This window comes from Lithobates pipiens, unplaced genomic scaffold (assembly GCF_037356315.1).
Source record: "Lithobates pipiens isolate NorthernLeopardFrog02 unplaced genomic scaffold, aLitPip1_a1.2 Scaffold_16, whole genome shotgun sequence".
In the NCBI taxonomy this organism is placed as follows: domain Eukaryota; kingdom Metazoa; phylum Chordata; class Amphibia; order Anura; family Ranidae; genus Lithobates; species Lithobates pipiens.
The window spans coordinates 482,928,328-482,946,445 of record NW_027507748.1 but is presented as its reverse complement, the minus strand read 5'-3'; the positions used below and the strand labels follow the sequence as shown (position 1 = coordinate 482,946,445).

The window sequence follows — 18,118 nt, the reverse complement described above, 5'->3', positions numbered from 1 at the left end:
ACTCTATTGCTATTGATCAGAGATTTTCTATTCTGTTTCCTGTCAGCCATTTTAGAGCAGTGTAGCTGAGGCCAAGCATCGCAGAACAAAAGGGCTGCTCATGCTTGTTAAATCATTACACTCAAACAGAAATATTGCTAATAAATGAATAAAGAGGTCATCGAGCTGAATACATATTTAGTGAATTGTGTAGATTTGACAGGCTTTACTATATTTTTTTAATGGAATTTTTGCAGCATAGCAAAAATAATAATGTAAGTTTATCTTTTTAAAAAATAGTTAAACACTATCCTTTTCCTCAATGAGTAACTCCACTTTTGTTGAGAAAAAACATTCCCCTCTGGGTGATCTGTGTACATTGCAAGGATTATAACAAACTTAGTTGCAGATTCCTACCTTTTGTTATTCTGAAGAAATACCTGTGTGTTTGTATCTCTGTGCTCTAACGGGAGTGATTTCGTATTATCAATTACCTGGGCACCTGCGGGGCTCTAATGAGGAAAACTGCTGGGCCTGCATCCCTTTAGATATGATTTTCTATTGAGAGTATCTCACCAAAAATGCAATTTTTGTTGCATGGGATGCCTGGAATCTGACCTATATCTTAGTGCAGACTTCTGGGAAAATTGGTGAGCCAAATCACACAAGCAGGGAATTATGTTTCTGGGGAGCATTCTGTACACATTCTGTGTACAGAACAACTCCAGGTAGCCAAATTGCAATTCATTCTCAGAAAATTACAGAGCTGTAGATTGAAAAGGAAAGTTCATTTTTAATAACATTCAATTGCAATTGTATACGCTATATTATTTTTTCTTTATTTGATTTTTTTTTCCACACGAAGGTGGAGTTACCTTTTAAAATTGGCCCAATATGAGGTATGCATGTTCTCATGGCAACTGTAACAGATTAGCTGCCATTGGTGGTCTGAGAAGTCATTGTTAAGAAAGAAGAAGCTTCACAAGAAAACTGGATGGAGAGGGAAAAGATATTTAAAAATGTAGCTTAACAGGTGTGGGTAGGGCTCAAATAGGAAACACAATCAGGGCTGAAACTACGGGGGCAGGGCTGGCACTTTCCCCGGGTGATGCATCTAGGGGGCACAGCCCCCAACTGCACGGAGAACCGCTGCTCTAAGGGTGTGAATGCCACCCGATCAAGTTTAATGGATAGGCAGGTTTCCCTCCTAGTCCTTCCCAGTACCCAAACAGCCTGTGTCTTTTCTGTGTGAGGCATCCCAGAGAAGGGGATGTTTCAAAGAATGACCTCGACTGAGGGGAGGTGCAAAGGAGGCCCTGGACGGGGGGGTGTGGAGGAGACCCTGGACTGTGGAGTGTGGAGGAGGCCCTGGACGGGGGGGGGGTGCGGAGGAGGCCCTGGGCTGAAGGGGTGCAGTGAAGGCCCTGGGCTGAGGGGGGTGCAAAGGAGGCTCTGGGCGGTGGAGTGCAGAGGAGGCATTGAGCTGTGGGGGGGGGGGGGGTGCCGAGGAGACCCTGGACTTGGGGGATGCAGAGGAGACGCTGAACTTGGGGGATGCAGAGGAGGCCCTGGACTGGGGGGTGCAGAGGAGGCCCTGGACTGGGGTGTGCAGAGGAGGTCATGGACTAGGTGGGGAGTACACAGGAGGCCCTGGACTGGGGGGTGCAAAGGAGGCCCTGGAATGGGGGATGTAGAGGAGGCCCTGGAGTTGAAAAGTGGGGTTTATAAAGGACCTAGATTCAGAGAGCAGGGTTCAGAGGAGGCTCTAAACTTGGGGTGGGCTGTAAAGAAGCCTTGGACTAGAAGAGGAGTGCAGAGGAGGCCTTGGATTAAGGGGGGTGGGTGCAGAGGAGACCTTTGACTAGGAAATGCTGATGTCACAGAGTCGGTCCAGAATGGGGAAAGATCACACCCTTATGATTGGGATCTACTCACATGCCTGGATCAGCACCCAGTTCTGGGTAAAGATTGCACCTGTATGGTTGGGATCTGCTCACATGCCTGGACCGGCACCCAGCTCTGCTGAAAGATCACACCCATATGGCTGGTATCTGCTCACATGCCTGGACTGGCATCCAGCAAAATCACACAAGCAAAGGAGGCCTTGGACTAAGGGGGGTGGGTGCAGAGGAGCCCTTTGACTAGGAAATGCTGATGTCACAGAGTCGGTCCAGGCTGGGGAAAGATCGAACCCATATGGTTGGGATCTGCTCAAATGCCTGGACTGGCACTCAGCTCTGGGGAAAGATCGCATCCGTATGGTTGGGATCTGCTCACATGCCTGGACCGGCACCCAGCTCTGGGGAAAGATTGCACCCGTATGGTTGGGCTCTGCTCACATGCCTGGACCTGCACCCAGCTCTAGGGAAAGATCACACCCATATGGCTGGGATCTGCTCACATGCCTGGACTGGCACCCAGCTCAGCCTCTCAGTGAGCTGCTGAGAGAGCCTGAGCCAGCCACTTCCGCCCTCTCCACAGCCACCAGCTCTCTGCTCAGGGGAGCACTGTGAACTGAGTGATCGGCTGTTTGATTATTAATTTCTCAGCCTTAGAACTGGTGGCAGACAGATGCAGCATCTACCTAGGTAAGTATTATTCATAAATACAATTTCCATACTTCTCTTTTAATTACCTGACATCTCCTCTTTCCTGCTATCTGGCCCACATGACAATTAGGCCTCATTCACATGGAGCATGAGTCCATGCCCAGTGTGATGGCCATGTACCTCGTGGGGATGCATGGTGTTCTGTGCATCCCTGTGCAGCTAGTTCAGTCAAAGTCAATTGGGATGCAGCAGCTGCATGGACATAGTCAAATGTCAAAATTTGACCTGCAAACAGCAAGAAATGCATGTATCCAAATGCATAGTATCTGCTTTCGGATCTGTGCACCCAGTTCTATAGGTGAAGCTCTCTGGTGGATGCAGATGCAGCAAAAATTGGCTCAGCATACAGGACCTGTCTCAGCACCTGTCTGAATCTAAAGCAGACAGGATCTGGAGCAGCTGTGCATGGCAACCAATCAGCTCATAGCTTTCATTTTTAAAGTTGAACAAGCTGAAGATAAAAGCTGATCGGTTGCTATGCACTGTTCCAAATTCTGACTGCACCAGTTTTGATAAATTCCCCTCACTGTGTTTTACATTTCTTACTCCTGACTACTGCATTCTAAGCATAGCACGTTCTTTGTTAAAGTGGTTGTAAAGGCACAAGATTTTTAATCTTAATGCATGCTATGTATGAAGGTAAAAACCTTCTGTGTGCAGCAGCCCCCCCTAATTCTTAAGCCCCCTTCAGCAATTCAGCAATGTCCATGAGAGCCTTGGCTGTCTGGGGACTCTCACTCCTGATTGGCTTTTGGCAGCAGGGGGGAGCCATTGGCTCACACTCCTGTCAATCACAGCCAGTGAGCCAATCAGAAGACGGAGGGAGTGGAGTCGAGCCATGGCTCTGGTTGTGAACCACTCCACACAATACCCTAAAGAGGGGCTGTACTGTGGAAGGGCTCCCCAAAAAAGACAAGCAGGGGGCAAATGGCCCTCAAGGGTCATTAATACTGCCTGTGATTTGCCTTCAGTTGATCTTTTCATTGTTTTTGACTTACATTGCCTTTTTTCAAACTTTGACTCAGTGCAGAGATGGTCATCTTGATAGAGACAGGGCTTTGCTTCCCCATATCAGAGCTGCCCCCTGATGACTGGTAATCTGATAATTATTGGGGTTATTTACGAGAAGCAACAGTGGAGGTGCAGGAAACACATATCCACAGAATAAATAAAGCAGAAGCAGGGAGATGTTTGCACTGCAGACCTTCAGATACGTTCTTTCCAGTAAGATAAGCAATATGATAATGACATCACCAAATCTCATGAGTCTAGAAGACAGAAGCATAGTGCCTTAAATGATCTCAAGCTGCAGATATAAAAATATGAGGCAGCAGTTCAAGAATGCCAAGGCAAATTAATTGCCTTTTTTTCTGGAGAAATTTCAGACAAAGGTTAAATCCTTCAGGATAGTGCTGGGTACAATTACAGTAGAAGTCCAGTAAAATCTAAACGTAAACCTGTTCCCATCCCCATTCTAGGTCCTACACTAACTACCCTGTAGAGGAAACATGTGACATGATCATCTCCCAGGGCTGGCTTCTGGGTAGAGAATGGACAGCCAACAATGAATGCCTTATAGTACATCTATGGGTAATGTCACCACATGGGCCTTATAGCTGTTGTCTGCGATTTCTCCTCTTCACTAAAACTGGCCGCTTTGGAGATCACGTAATCAGACAGGCGCTGTCACGTTTTAGTCTGCAGTCATTTTTACCTCCTTGTTGCAGTGGTTCTCCTAGACCTGTGAGTCCTTTTACATTTGTTGTTTGTCTTCTATGCTTACTTATGGGCAAATCCTGCTATTTTGTGGGTTTATATTTCCTTTCCCTTCTATTACTTCTTGGCCTGCCTCCCAGTTTGCTTTCCTATCTGACATGCAAAGTGCAACCTGCGTTGCCTGAGCAACTTCCACTCTGAGCTCCAGTTTGCCTACTATTATGTATATCAAGTGTCTGACTTCCCATGTACCAATCCCCTGCTTTGTCTACTGTTTGTATTTGACTGCCACCCACCCTGACCTTGGCTTGTTTCCTGGATTTGCTTCTGTCTCCTGCCATTTGTACTCTGCACATGCTAGTGGTCTCCACATCCTAAGCAGGGCATACCTGGGGGTTGTGGCCTGCTTACAGCTTGTTGCCAGTCCATCCTCACCATTAGGAGCCCTAGTAAAGAAGCAGGCTGGGGCTTAGACTCCATGCTGGGGAACCCTGAGTTGGAAATCTACAAAGGCTCACTATCACTGAAACTTGGCAGATGGACTTTAGATTAGGTCTTTTCCTCTCCATCTTTCCTCTACAGGGTAGTTAGTATAGGGCTTAGAATGGGGGTGGGAGCAGATTTAAGTTAAGATAGGATTTGACTGGGCTTATACTTTAACATTGCAAAATGTTCCCTATAACATAGCAACTCTTAATTTTTCAATCAGGTCCACCTTAAATTCATCGGTCAAAACAAAAGCAGGCATAATTTGAAATAAATAGGCACAAGCACATGTGTGATTGTTCTCTAATCCTACCCAAAATGTATAAAAGTCTCTCAGACCAATTTTAGGTTCAGCATACCACCACTCAAAGTTGTATTAGTCTGTTTAGGATAGTAATTTACCATTCCTTATTAGATAATATCTTAGATCTGTTAATATTGTGACAGGCCCACTTGAAACCAAAGTCATTCATTCAAAGTCCCAATTCCCTTTTCCTTTTTTATTCATTACCGGGATGGAGGCACCTTAGGGTGCTTCATTTAAAGTCCCAACCCTCTTCTATTGTGCCCACTTGAAACCCTACCACAATGATAATTCAGATGTACTTGATTAAATCAAAAGGTCTGGGACTGCTGGATCACAGGGGAGAGGAGGCTGCAGGGACTGGGGATTTGGTAAGCTAAGATTACTTTTTCTGGTCGCCTAGACTTAAAGTGGTTGCAAACCAAAAAAACTAAAATAAACCTGAAAGACAAAGGCATAATGAGCTAGTATGCATCACATACTAGCTCATTATGAAATACTTATCTTAGATCAGTTGTTGTAGCGGTCCCCGCACACCACTGTGACCGGTGACATCTCTCCTGGAGTTATTTCCGGTTTTGTGGGCTCTGGCGCTGTGATTGGCCGGAGCCGCAACGACATTACTTCCATAAATGTGCATGAGAGCCACGGCACACTGGCTTTGAAGAAATGGCACAAGCAGACCGTTTCTTTAGTGCGCATGCGCCAATGATGTCGGCCAAGCTTATATGGTAAATATCTTTTGAACTGTGCAGGTTTAGGAAATATTTACAGTAGGTACAGGTAAGCCTTATTATAGGCATTCCTTTAGGTACAAGTGGTATAACTAGGTTTACAACCACTTTTAACGAGCATTGAACCCTCTCAGTATGGGGGCAACCTCACTATAAGGAAGCATTTTTACTTTCCTCAATATTCATCTTTCAATTTTATTGTGATGGGTATATTAATTGACTATGGGGTTAGGGAAAGATCAACCTTTCCAAAATAATTGCGTATAATTTCCCATTTCTATATGCCTGCATCTACTGAACATTTTGACATGCAGTTTTAACTAAGGACAATATAAGCTTGGACAAAGAAAATATATAGATTGTAAATAGCATCCAGATCAATGTTGGCTTTTTTTTTACAACTTACTATACACAAGACAGCGCTAATCTGTTTGCGTGTGTTGGGCAAAATCAATTTTGCTGTATACATTTTTATAAGTCAATCCTAATGATTTTATCTTGTTTTATACTTGGTACATTCAGGATGCTCTAATTATAATCCTAAAGAGTAGATGATTACTGGTACATAAAAGAATACATAAAATTCAGTAAACGCTTCAACTCACCAGTATTACATATCGTTATGTATGGTATAATGATGCAATGTTGTGTTTGCTATGCTCATTATTATTTATCATTTCTAGCAAATAGGTATGATTCATAAACATTTACGAACCCATTATTAAAACATATTTGTTTCCTCTTACTACATTAATTTATAAACATATTTTACAGTTTGAAACAGCTGTTGCTGTGTCTGGTTATTAAAACAAAATTGTGTAAAGCCTACGGATATTATGAATTTTAATATTGAATATTAGTTGTAACAAATTCTGGAAATGAATACCCAAGTAATTGTAAAATATTTACTACATTAATTACAGATGTGCCTTGGCATATAGTTTAAAATCTTCAGATGATTGTGCATTTGGGACTATTGCAGTTTCGATTGGTCTATGATAAATGATATGCAAGATTTTCTCGAATTAAATAATGCAAATCCAATGTTCATCTTTCGTATACAAGGATACTGGTTGGTCATTTATAAATATTGGTGCTAGATAGTATAGCTGCCTGATGAATTACAGTAGATTGTCACATGACCAAGGGCATACAGTAATTACCAAACAGCAACAGGGTAAGAAGGAACATAGGCACAAGATTTTTTTATTTTATGTTTGCTTTATCTTGGGAGGTCTGGGCATATTTGGAACATTAAGCTGAAAAAATGGGGAAGGAGAGTCTTAAGCCCCATACACACTATCAGATTTTCTGCTGATTTTTTCCTTCAGATTTTCCAAAACCGTGTAGTGCAAGGGCCTGTCTGATTGCATACAAATTTTAACTCCTAAGATTTGATATCATATTATATGGTTTTGGTAAATATGAAGGAAAAAATCAGCAGAAAATCTGATTGTGTGTATGGGGCTTTAGGGCTCTTTATATATACCTTGAAAAAAAGAGATGTATACAGAAGATGTGCTTGCTGACACCCTTCTAAAAATGTGAGTTGTCTCTAAAGTACTGATGTTCCATGACACCCAGTCAATTTTTTTCTTTTTCTTTTTTTTCTTTTCCTTTTTCTTTTCCTTTTTCTTTTCCTTCCTTTTCATTTCTTTTGTCTTTTCCTTTCCTTTTTCTTTTCCTTTTCTATTTTATCATTCTCTCTTTTTTTTCTTGTCTTTCCTTGCCTTTTTCTTTGTCTTTTCTTTTCATTTTTCTTTTTTCTTCTCATTTGTCTTTTCTTTTCCCTTTTATCCTTTTCTTTTTTTTTTCTTTTTTTCCTTCCTTTTCTTTTATTTTGTTTTTTCTTTCTCTCTCTTTTTCTCCTTTTCTTTTCCATTCTCCCTATTTTAGCCTTATTATTTCTTTTTTTTCCCAAAAAAATATTATATTAGAAAAACAAAATACTAGCCTGGATATGACTACTATAAGTATTAGTATTAAAATGGTCACAGCTACAGCTCTTCACAGAAAAGACATCTGTACAGCAGAAACCTGGATATCATAACTCAAATACCCAAATTTATAAAAACAAAAAGCTGCTACATTGTGTAACGTGTAACCAGTGACATTGGCGCAGGTGCAGAATGTATACATCCAGGGCCGTCTTTAACGTGGGGCAAACGGGCAGCTGCCCAGGTCCCAGTCATTGTTGGGGGGCCCAAAGCAGCTGCTCTTTGAGCCCCATGTAGCCTGCAGTTTTCCCGAAGTAGAAAGTGTAGCCAACCATCCCCCTGACCCCCCCCTGCTCTCACAAGCGACCACGCTATGACCACCGGAGCAGTTGCATCTGTGATAGGGAAGGAGGCAGAGCAGCACTCTGTGTTCCTCCTGCCCCCACCCTCGCCTGTCAGACCTGTGTAGCACAGCACCAAATGAAGTGTTCTGGCTGTGTTCTACTGCTGCATGTCTGTTGAGCGGACACTGTACTGTGTTGCACTGCTGTGAAGAACTGTAGAGAGAGGGGGAGGGAGCTTCTGCAGAGAATTAGCTGTTGTGAGGTTGGAGCCATGGAGGTATAGTGCAAGGTGGGGAGGAGGGTGAATTATGTGAAAAGAGGTGAGAGTTGTGTAGTGAGGGGGCAGGTTGTGTAAGCTGCTTCATATTTACAGCTTGAGATGTAAGCTGGTATATAGGTGAGCTATGTGGGGGGGATACAGAGGTGAGCTATGTGGGGGGGATACAGAGGTGAGCTATGTGGGGGGAGGATACAGAGGTGAGCTATATGAGGGGAGGGGATACAGAGGTGAGCTATATGGAGGGGATACAGAGGAGAGCTGTGGATGGGGGGATACAGAGCTGAGCTGTGGATGGGGGATACAAAGGGGAGCTGTGAATGGAGGGCTACAGAGGTGAGCTGTGGATGGGGGATACAGAGGTGAGCTGTGGATGGGGAGATACAGAGGTGAGCTGTGGACGGAGGTATACAGAGGTGAGCTGTGGACAGGGGGATACATAAGTGAGCTGTGGACAGAGGACTACAGAGGTGAGCTGTGGATGGGGGGATACAGAGGTGAGCTGTCGACGGGAGAGGGATACAGAGGTGAGCTGTGGATGGGGAGATACAGAAGTGAGCTGTGCAGGGGGGGATACAGAGGTGAGCTATGTACGGGGGGATACAGAGGTGAGCTGTGGATGGAGGGATACACAGAAGAGCTGTGGACAGAGGGATACAGGAGTGAGCTGTGGCTGGGGGTCTAGAGGTGAGCAGTGGAGGGGGGGATACAGAGGTGAGCTGTGAAAGGAGGGATACAGAGATGAGCTGTTGCTGAGGGTCCAGAGGTGAGTTGTGAATAGGAGGGATACAGAGGTGAGCTGTGAATAGGAGGGATACAGAGGTGAGCTGTGAATAGGAGGGATACAGAGGTGGGCTGTGAATAGGAGGGATACAGAGGTGAGCTGTGGCTGAGGGTCCAGAGGTGAGCTGTGAATAGGAGGGATACGGAGGTGAGCTGTGAATAGGAGGGATACAGAGGTGAGCTGTGAATAGGAGGGATACAGAGGTGAGCTGTGGCTGGGGGTCCATAGGTGAGATGTGAATAGGAGGGATACAGAGGTGAGCTGTGGATGGGAGTCCAGAGGTGAGCTGTGAATAGGAGGGATACAGAGGTGAGCTGTGGATGGGGGGATACAGAGGTGAGCTTTAGATGGGGGGGATACAGAGGTGAGCTGTGGATGGAGGGATACAGAGGTGAGCTGTGAACGGGGGGATACAGAGGTGAGCTGTGGACAGGGGGGATACAGAGGTGAGCTGTGGATGGGGGGATACTGAGGTGAGCTGTGGATGGAGGGATACAGAGGTGAGCTGTGGCTGAATAAATGAATGAATAACTTGTATAGTGCTACATATGCAAACTAAATCGCCTCAGGGCGCTTTTGCCGCCAGTGTCCGCCAGATAGTTTTCTTCCGAGTGGATGTCTGCGGGTAGAGCATTCCACGGTCCTTGGACTGTGAACCTTTGTTCGCCTCATTTATAACAGGTCTTGGGGAGGTGGAGGAGGTTCTGGTTAGTTGACCGGAGAGTGCGACCTGGGGTTTAGTACTTTATTTTGTCGCAGAGGTATTGCAGGGCTTTTCCTTGTGTACATTTGTGAGAGAGGCAGAGGGCCTTGAATGTAAATTAATACTTCACAGCTAGACAATTGGGGGTCCTTAGGGACTGGGTGATTGATTCCCATGGTTTTTTTCCAGTTACCAGTCTGGCTGCTGTGTTCTGGACGGTTTGTAGACGCGAAATTTGGTATTTTGGAAGTTCTAGGTAGAGGGAATTTGTGTAGTCATGTCGGGAATTGATGACTGTTCCAACTACTGCTGCTGTATCTCGTTCCATGATGAAGGGGATGAGTCTACGCAGTAGGCGAAAAAGGTAGTGGGATCCGCTGACTACTGATCTTATTTGTGCATCCATCATCATGTTTGAGTCAAAGATGACTTCAAGGCTTTTGGCTTTAGTGTTGGGGGTGATGAGTTGTCTGAGGAAGGTGAGTGGTGTGGACATCGTGCCAGGGTTTTTGTTTTTCGGTTTGCGTGAAGGAAGAGGAGTTCTGTTTTGGATCCGTTGAGTTTAAGGGAGCTCTCCATCATCCAATCGTCGATCAATGAGAGACAGTTTTCGAGGAGTGGGCGGAGACAAATGTTAAAGAGCACAGGTGACAGGGGTGATCCTTGAGGGACTATGCATGTAATTTTTTGTGGAAGTGAACGTTCCTAGTTTCACTTTCTGAGATCGGCTCTCTAGGAAGGATGCGACTCAAGGTAAGTCTGTAACTCCAGCTACTTCTGTGAGACGAGTGAGCAGGGTTTCGTGGTCTACTGTGTCGAATGCTGCACTGAGGTCCAGCAGCACCAGGAGACGTGATTCTCCTTCATCTGCAGCTTTGAGGGTGTCACCCCAGATTTTGAGGAGTGCAGTTTCTGTCCCGTGGCCAGGGAAGAAACCAAATTGTAGTGGGTCCAAGAGTTTATGGGTGTCCAGTTGTAGCTGTTGTACTACTGCTTTCTCGATAATTTTGGAGAAGGTGTTAAGGCTTGTGACAGGTCTGCGGTTGTTTGGGTCTTTAGGATCGAGGTTAGGCTTCTTTAGGAGGGGTTTGATTGTGCCTTGTTTGAGGGAGGTCAGGATAATTCTTCCTTTAACCACATGCCGACCGATGCACGCCAATGTATGTTGGCAGAATGGCACAGACAGGCAAATGGGCATACAGGTATGTCCCTTTAAATTTGCCGACGTGCCATCGCACGTCGGGACCTCCGTGAGTCTGATCGCCGGTCCCGCAGACTCGATTGTCACGGGGATACCTGCAATCGTCTCACGGGGAGGAAAAATGGGGAGATGCTAATGTAAACAAGCACCTCCCCATTCTGCCTAATGACAGTGTCACTGATCTCTGCTCCCTGTGATCGGAGCAGAGATCAGTGATGTGTCATACACAGCTACGCCCCCCACACAGTTAGAAACACTCCCCAGGGTTCACTTAACCCCTCCCCGGCCCCTAGTGGTTAACCCCTTGACTGCCAGTGTCATTGAACCAGGAATCAGTGCATTTGTATAGCACTGATTGCTGTATAAATGACAATGGTCCCAAAAATGTGTCAAAAATGTCCGATGTGTCTGGCATAATGTCGCAGTCACCATAAAAATCGCTGATTGCCACCATTACTAGTAAAAAAAAAAAAAAGATATTAATAAAAATGCCATAAAACTATCCCCTATTTTGTAAACGCTATAACTTTTGCGCAAACCAATCAAGAAAAGCTTATTTTGATTTTTTATTTTTTTTTACCAAGAATATGTATTGGCCTAAACTGAGGGAAAGGTTTGTTTTTTTATATATTTTTGGGGGATATTTATTATAGCAAAATGTAAAAAAGAATGTGTTTTTTCAAAATTGTCACTCTTTTTTTGTTTATAGCGCAAAAAATTATAAACGCAGGGGTGATCAAATACCACCAAAAGAAAGCTCTATTTGTGGGAACAAAAGGACAAAAAGCGACGCAGTGCCGAATCGCAAAAAATGGTCTGGTCTTTGGACTGAAAAATGCTCCGAGGCTTAAAGTGGAAGTAAACCCATGGATTTAAACAGTTAAAAAAAAAGGCATGCCGGGAATGCTAACTGCACATTGGGTGTGCTCTCAGCCAAACTATCAAACCATCCAATGGTTATTGTCATAACGAAACACATGTGCAGCACCATACAAGTTGAAGATTAAACAGAGGCAAAGATGGCAGCTTCCTTGGCTGAAAACGATAGGGGAGTTTACTTCCACTTTAAGTGGTTAAATGACTGGTTTATGAGGTATGTTATGATAGGTGGCAGGATGTCGGTACATTCTTTCAGAAGTTTTGTGGGAATAATGTCCTTTGGCGAGGTGCTGTCTCTGAGGTTTCTGGTGATGGTTTTGGTGTCAGTGGTGACTGGGACCAGAGTAAATCTCAGTGGTTGTAGAAACTTTGTGTGTTTTTTTTCTTATAGTTCTGGCCGAGTGGGGTTACTTGCTATGTTGTGCTGCATTATTTCCCGAATGGTTGCAATTTTGTCAATGAAAAAATCAGATAACTCATTGCAGAATTCTTGTGTTTTGTTTGCTGGAGACTCTAAACAGGTGGGGTTCATAGTCTGAGCGATTAGTTTGAAAAGTGCTCGAGGGCGCTTTACGGCTATTGAGATGGTTTTGGAGAAATGTTCTTTTTTTGCTATGAAGATGGCTTTGTGGTATCTTGTGATGAGTGATTTGTAATTTGTTTGGTTTTCCATTGTTGGGTTCCTTCTCCATGCTCCTTCAGCTCTTCTGCGTTCTTGTTTCAGTGATGTAAGAGAGTCATTGAACCAGCCCGAATTGTTTTTGCAGGTGGGTGCTCTGCATATTGGTGTGACTATGTCTGCTGTCTGTAATAATGCTGTGTTAAGGGAGTTGAGTGTGTCTTCAGTTTAGTTTTGGGTTAACACCGCTATTTTGTTGGATAGTGTCATTTTGAAGAGTTGTGAGCATAGTTTCTTCTGTGATCTTGTCCAGTGTATTGTTGTTGAGTGTAATGGTATTTGGTAAGTGATGTTTATTTTTAATTTGATCACCTGGTGGTCGGTCCAAGGCAATGGCATGTTATCAATTGTGTTAATATCCATGTTTTGTTTGAACATGAGGTCAAGGGTATGGCCCGAAGCATGCATGGGAGCATTTATCAGTTGCTGCAGGCCTAGTGCTTCCAGTTGGTTGATGCAAATGGTAGCGATGGAGTCCTGGGAGGAGTTTGCCCAGAGATTAAAGTCCCAAAATAGCAGGAGATTTTTGGTTTTCAAGGTGTATGTAGAGATGAATTGGATAAAAGGTGCAAGGAAGTGTGTCTTTGGTCCCGGCGGTCTGTAGCACAGTAGTATGTGAAAGGTGTCCTGAGGTGTTGTTTGACATTGAAGTGTGAGTGTTTCCATGAATGGCAGTGAGCTCTGTAAAGTTGGTTTTGTGAACGTAAGGTGAGATTTATAGATCACTGCTAGGCCGTCTCCTCTTTGACTGACTCTATGTTAAGTTAGGATGAGGTAGTTCTCAGGCACTAACTCTGCTAGAATGGTGTTACAGTCAGCTTTCCATGATTAAGGGACAGTCTGTGTTGTGTTGAGTGATAAAATCATGAATTTCGTGTTTGTGCTTGACTGCTGATCTAGTGTTGATCAGGGCGCATGATAGGTGTTGTCCTGGATGTGGTGGCTGTGGATGCAGGAATACAGAGGTGAGCTGTGGCCGGGGGTCCAGAGGTGAGCTGTGAATGGGAGGTATACAGAGGTTAGCTGTGGATGGAGGGATACAGAGGTGAGCTGTGGATGGAGGGATACAGAGGTGAGCTGTGGATGGAGGGATACAGAGGTGAGCTGTGGATGGAGGGATACAGAGGTGAGCTGTGGATGGAGGGATACAGAGGTGAGCTGCGAACGGAGGGATACAGAGGTGAGCTGTGGCCAAGGGTCCAGAGGTGAGCTGTGGAAGGGGGATACAGAGGTGAGCTGTGGCCAGGGGTCCAGAGGTGAGCTGTGGCCAGGGGTCCAGAGGTGAGCTGTGGCCAGGGGTCCAGAGGTCAGCTGTGGAAGGGGGATACAGAGGTGAGCTGTGGATGGAGGGATACAGAGGTGAGCTGTGGCCAGGGGTCCAGAGGTGAGCTGTGGAAGGGGGATACAGAGGTGAGCTGTGTAAGGGGGATACAGAGGTGAGCTGTGTAAGGGGGATACAGAGGTGAGCTGTGTAAGGGGGATACAGAGGTGAGCTGTGTAAGGGGGATACAGAGGTGAGCTGTGTAAGGGGGATACAGAGGTGAGCTGTGGATGGAGGGATACAGAGGTGAGCTGTGGCCAGGGGTCCAGAGGTGAGCTGTGGCCAGGGGTCCAGAGGTGAGCTGTGGAAGGGGGATACAGAGGTGAACTGTGGACATAGGGATACAGAAATGAAATGTAGATGGGGGTGCAGAGGTAAGCAAACAGGTGTGCAGAAGTGAGCAATAGATGGTTACTTTGGGAGTGGATATGTAAATACTGCCCCTTGAGCTGAGCTGTGATCTGTGTGATGCAAACACCTCAGCACTGCACAGTATGCACTGCTAAGCCTTGTGTGTTATGCAATACTGAGTGCGGTGTGCCTCTTGTTCCTTTTGCAATGCGCTGATTATTTGAAGCTTTTCTATGTCTCTCTGCAAGGAAGGCTGAGTTCCTGCACCTATCCTCTAAAAAAAAAAAAAAAAAAAAAAAAAAAAAAAAAAGCTCTGGCTACAAGCCACCCCCGCTGTCTCCCCACCCCTAGCAGCCAATCAGTGAGCGTGGACCAGTTCATGTTTACGTTTTTTAATGTTTTTTGAGATTATTATACAGGATTTATATAGCGTCGACAGTTTGCGCAGCACTGTACAACATGAGGGCAGAGAGTACTGTTACAATACAATTCAATACATAAGTCTGTGTGTGTTTATTTGCTTTTTGGGATGTTGGGTGGGGAACAAAATTGCACAGGGGGGCAAGAAAATGTTTGCCCAGGGTCCAATCAATATTAAATATGGCCCTGTATACATCTCAGCCCATATAAGCAAATACACAAAGAAACACTAAGCACACTCAGCTGCTTCAACAGTTGTTGCACCTCACTCTGTAAAGGTACCTAATAATCTCATATAAAAATGCATAACTATGCTGTATATCAGCAATCACCCAGCACTCTCAAGAGGCCACAATCTTTTCCTAGTTTATTTTTTGTTGCAGCCAAAGGAATGCCTTAAGCTACAGGGAATCATATTCAAAATTTAATTGTAAATTTTTTTTTAACAAGATGCTAAATAGGATATTCATTTTATCCCTCAGTGATTGGTTAGAAAAGCAAGATCACCATTGGTCTTGTCATTTTTGTCAGTCTAATGCCATGTACACACGACCGGACTTTTCAACGGACTTGGTCCGGCAGACTGCAATCCGTCGGACAATTCCATCATGTGTGGGCTCCAGCAGACTTCTTCTTCCCAAAAGTCCGGCGGACCTAGAAATAAAACTTGCTTCAAATCTTTCCGATGGACTTGAGTCCAGTCGAAAAATACAGTCATCTGTGTGCTAGTCCGATGGACTAAAACCGGGCAGCAATTGGCTACTGGCTAAGAACTTCCTTCTTCTACGTCATCACGTTCAAATCCATCATACTTTTGGAGTGATCGTGTGTGACCAAATCCGTTCGTTTGAATGTCTTTCGGATTGTCCGGTCGTGTGTATGCGGCATAATAATGCTACAATGCTGATTACTTCATATATATGCCAATAATATTTACTTCTATTTTTAAATAGTGTATGTTACAATTTATCATACATATATTTTGTCTTCATCAGGTCTTTCTTGGATGTGGTCAACCTAAATCTCTTCGTTCTTCGAGGACACTGAGATCACTTTCGGGAAGATATAACATACACTTTAAACCCTACAGTTTACATGAAAAACCAACAACTGCTGTTGGTACCAGTATGGATAGATTGGTATGCCTTTACTATACGTTATATATTCTATATATAAAGAACTAGATCTAGTACTTTAATTGTATATGTATTGCTGTTTTCTCACCCCAAAAAAAAACTTATAACCCAATATTCATATTTCCTCTCTTACAGCAACAATTAATACAGGATTATAGTCTACCATAAAGATTGGAGTGCTATACCAAAACAATCCTGTACAGTGTTGGTGTTGGATATGGTACATCGTTTTACTTGTGTTATGTTTTGATTTTGATTTTTTTTAACACTGTAACCTTTTTTATTGTTTAATTTTTACCAAGTTGGCTTTAAAGTAGAACTACAGGCAAAACATTTTTTTTCATTTTGGTTAAGGTAAGAGAGGGTATCACCCCTGTCAGTTTTTTTTCCCTTTTTTCACATCTGTGTCCCATTGCAAGGATTTACCTTTACTTCCTGTACTAACAGGAAGTCAGAGAAAATCTCTGCAAATTAAGGGAATTCCTTGGGGACCCTCAGAACATCAGAACTAGTGCCCCCATTGGAAGATATCCCCCCTATTACTTTTCTGGGGACAAACCAAAATTTGTGACTTTCTTTTACTTTCACGTTCAATGAAAATCCTAAACAGGACAAATAGAGAAAGTAAATCTCCTTAACAGGGAACAGGCAGCAATTAAACCTGACAGGTGTTCTAAGCTATCTCTACTCGAAAAAAAAAATGTTTTGCCTTTAGTTATACTTTAACCACTTCCCACCCGGCCAATGCACATATACGGCCGGGTGGGAGCCGCCTACTCCTGATAGGACGTTCAGGAACGTCCATCAGGAGGAGCGGGATCGCGCGCGCGCGTGCCCGCGCAGCGGCGCGATCCCGATGCGCCCGTGTCACCCGGACACGGCGCATCTCAGATCGGCAGGAGGGCTCTGTGATTGGCCCTCCTGATCACATGACGGCCGTGTCCAATCACGGCCATCATGTGATGTAAACAAACAGCCGGTTGCTAGGCAATCGGCTCCTCCTCTCCTCACACAGAAGTCATCGCTGTGGAGAGGAGAGCAGATCGCTGCAGCCGGCTGCTGATCAGTGAGTATGAGCTGCTTTTTACAGCTTTTTACTCACTGATCACCAGTCTAGTGTACACAGTAAACACACCACACAGTAAACACATCACACAGTATAAACACAATGTCCCCACACATGTCCCCAAAACATACATGTCCCCAAATAATAAAAACACATGTCCCTAATAATAAAAACATGTCCCCCACATATGTCCCACTAAAATCACATGTCCCAATGATTATCTGCACACATATGTACGTGATCACCTGCACACATATGTACATGATCATTTGCGTACATATGTCCCTGATCACACAAACCAATTATTATACACTTAACGGATTTTTTTTTACCAAAAACATGTAGCAGAATACATTTTGGCTTAAATTTATGACAAAATTTGATTTTATTGGATTTTTATTGAAGTAGAAAAAAGAAAATATTGTTTTTTTTTCCAAATTTCCGCTTTTTTGCGCTTATATCGCAAAAAATAAAAAACGGAGTCGTGAATAAATACCACCAAAATAAAGCTCTATTTGTGCGAACAAAATGATAAAAATTTCATTTGGGTACAGTGTAGCATGACCGCGCAATTGTCACTGAAAGCGCTAGAGCGCTGAAAGCTGAAAATTGGGCTGGGAAGGAAGGGGGCGAAAGTGCCCTGTATTGAAGTGGTTAAGCTACTGTAGGTACTAGGTGTTAGAAAAGAGCATATCAAACAAATAATTAGACCTCCAGGCCCAAGATGTGCATAATGACACAAAGAATGATCTTTAAATCAACATTGTGCTACATAAATTGTCTTTGGCTAAGAAAAGACTGATTACTCTGTATTTAGGAGTTTCAAAAATTGATTGATAAAAAACAAATTCCTTCACTTTCCCAGTTTGGCATTTTCTCATAATTTACTTAACAAATAGGAAAGCGAGTATTGCTGAGTATGGATGGCTGGCTGAATATGGATGGCTGGATGAGTATTGCTGAGTATGGATGGGTGGATGAGCATGGCTGAGTATTGCTGAGTAGGGATGAGCTTTGAGTTCGAGTCGAACTCATGTTCTACTCGAACATTGCCTGTTCGCCTGTTCAGCGAACAGTGAACAATTTGGGCTGTTCGCAGCAAATTCGAAAAGCCGGAACACCCTATACAAGTCTATGGGAGAAATCTAAAGTGCTAATTTTAAAGGGTAATATGCAGGTTACTGTCCTAAAA

General features: G+C 44.0%; 1 protein-coding gene across 1 annotated transcript in view; it reads left to right on the top strand.

The window, feature by feature from the left end:
• The window catches only part of GPC6 (glypican 6), a 1,045,088-nt gene that overhangs the window by 870,712 nt on the left and 156,258 nt on the right, over positions 1-18,118 (top strand). Inside the window, exon 6 of the mRNA XM_077483046.1 lies at positions 15,720-15,863. Within this exon, the coding sequence (XP_077339172.1) occupies positions 15,720-15,863 (144 nt within the window). The remainder of the gene's footprint in view (positions 1-15,719; positions 15,864-18,118) is intronic.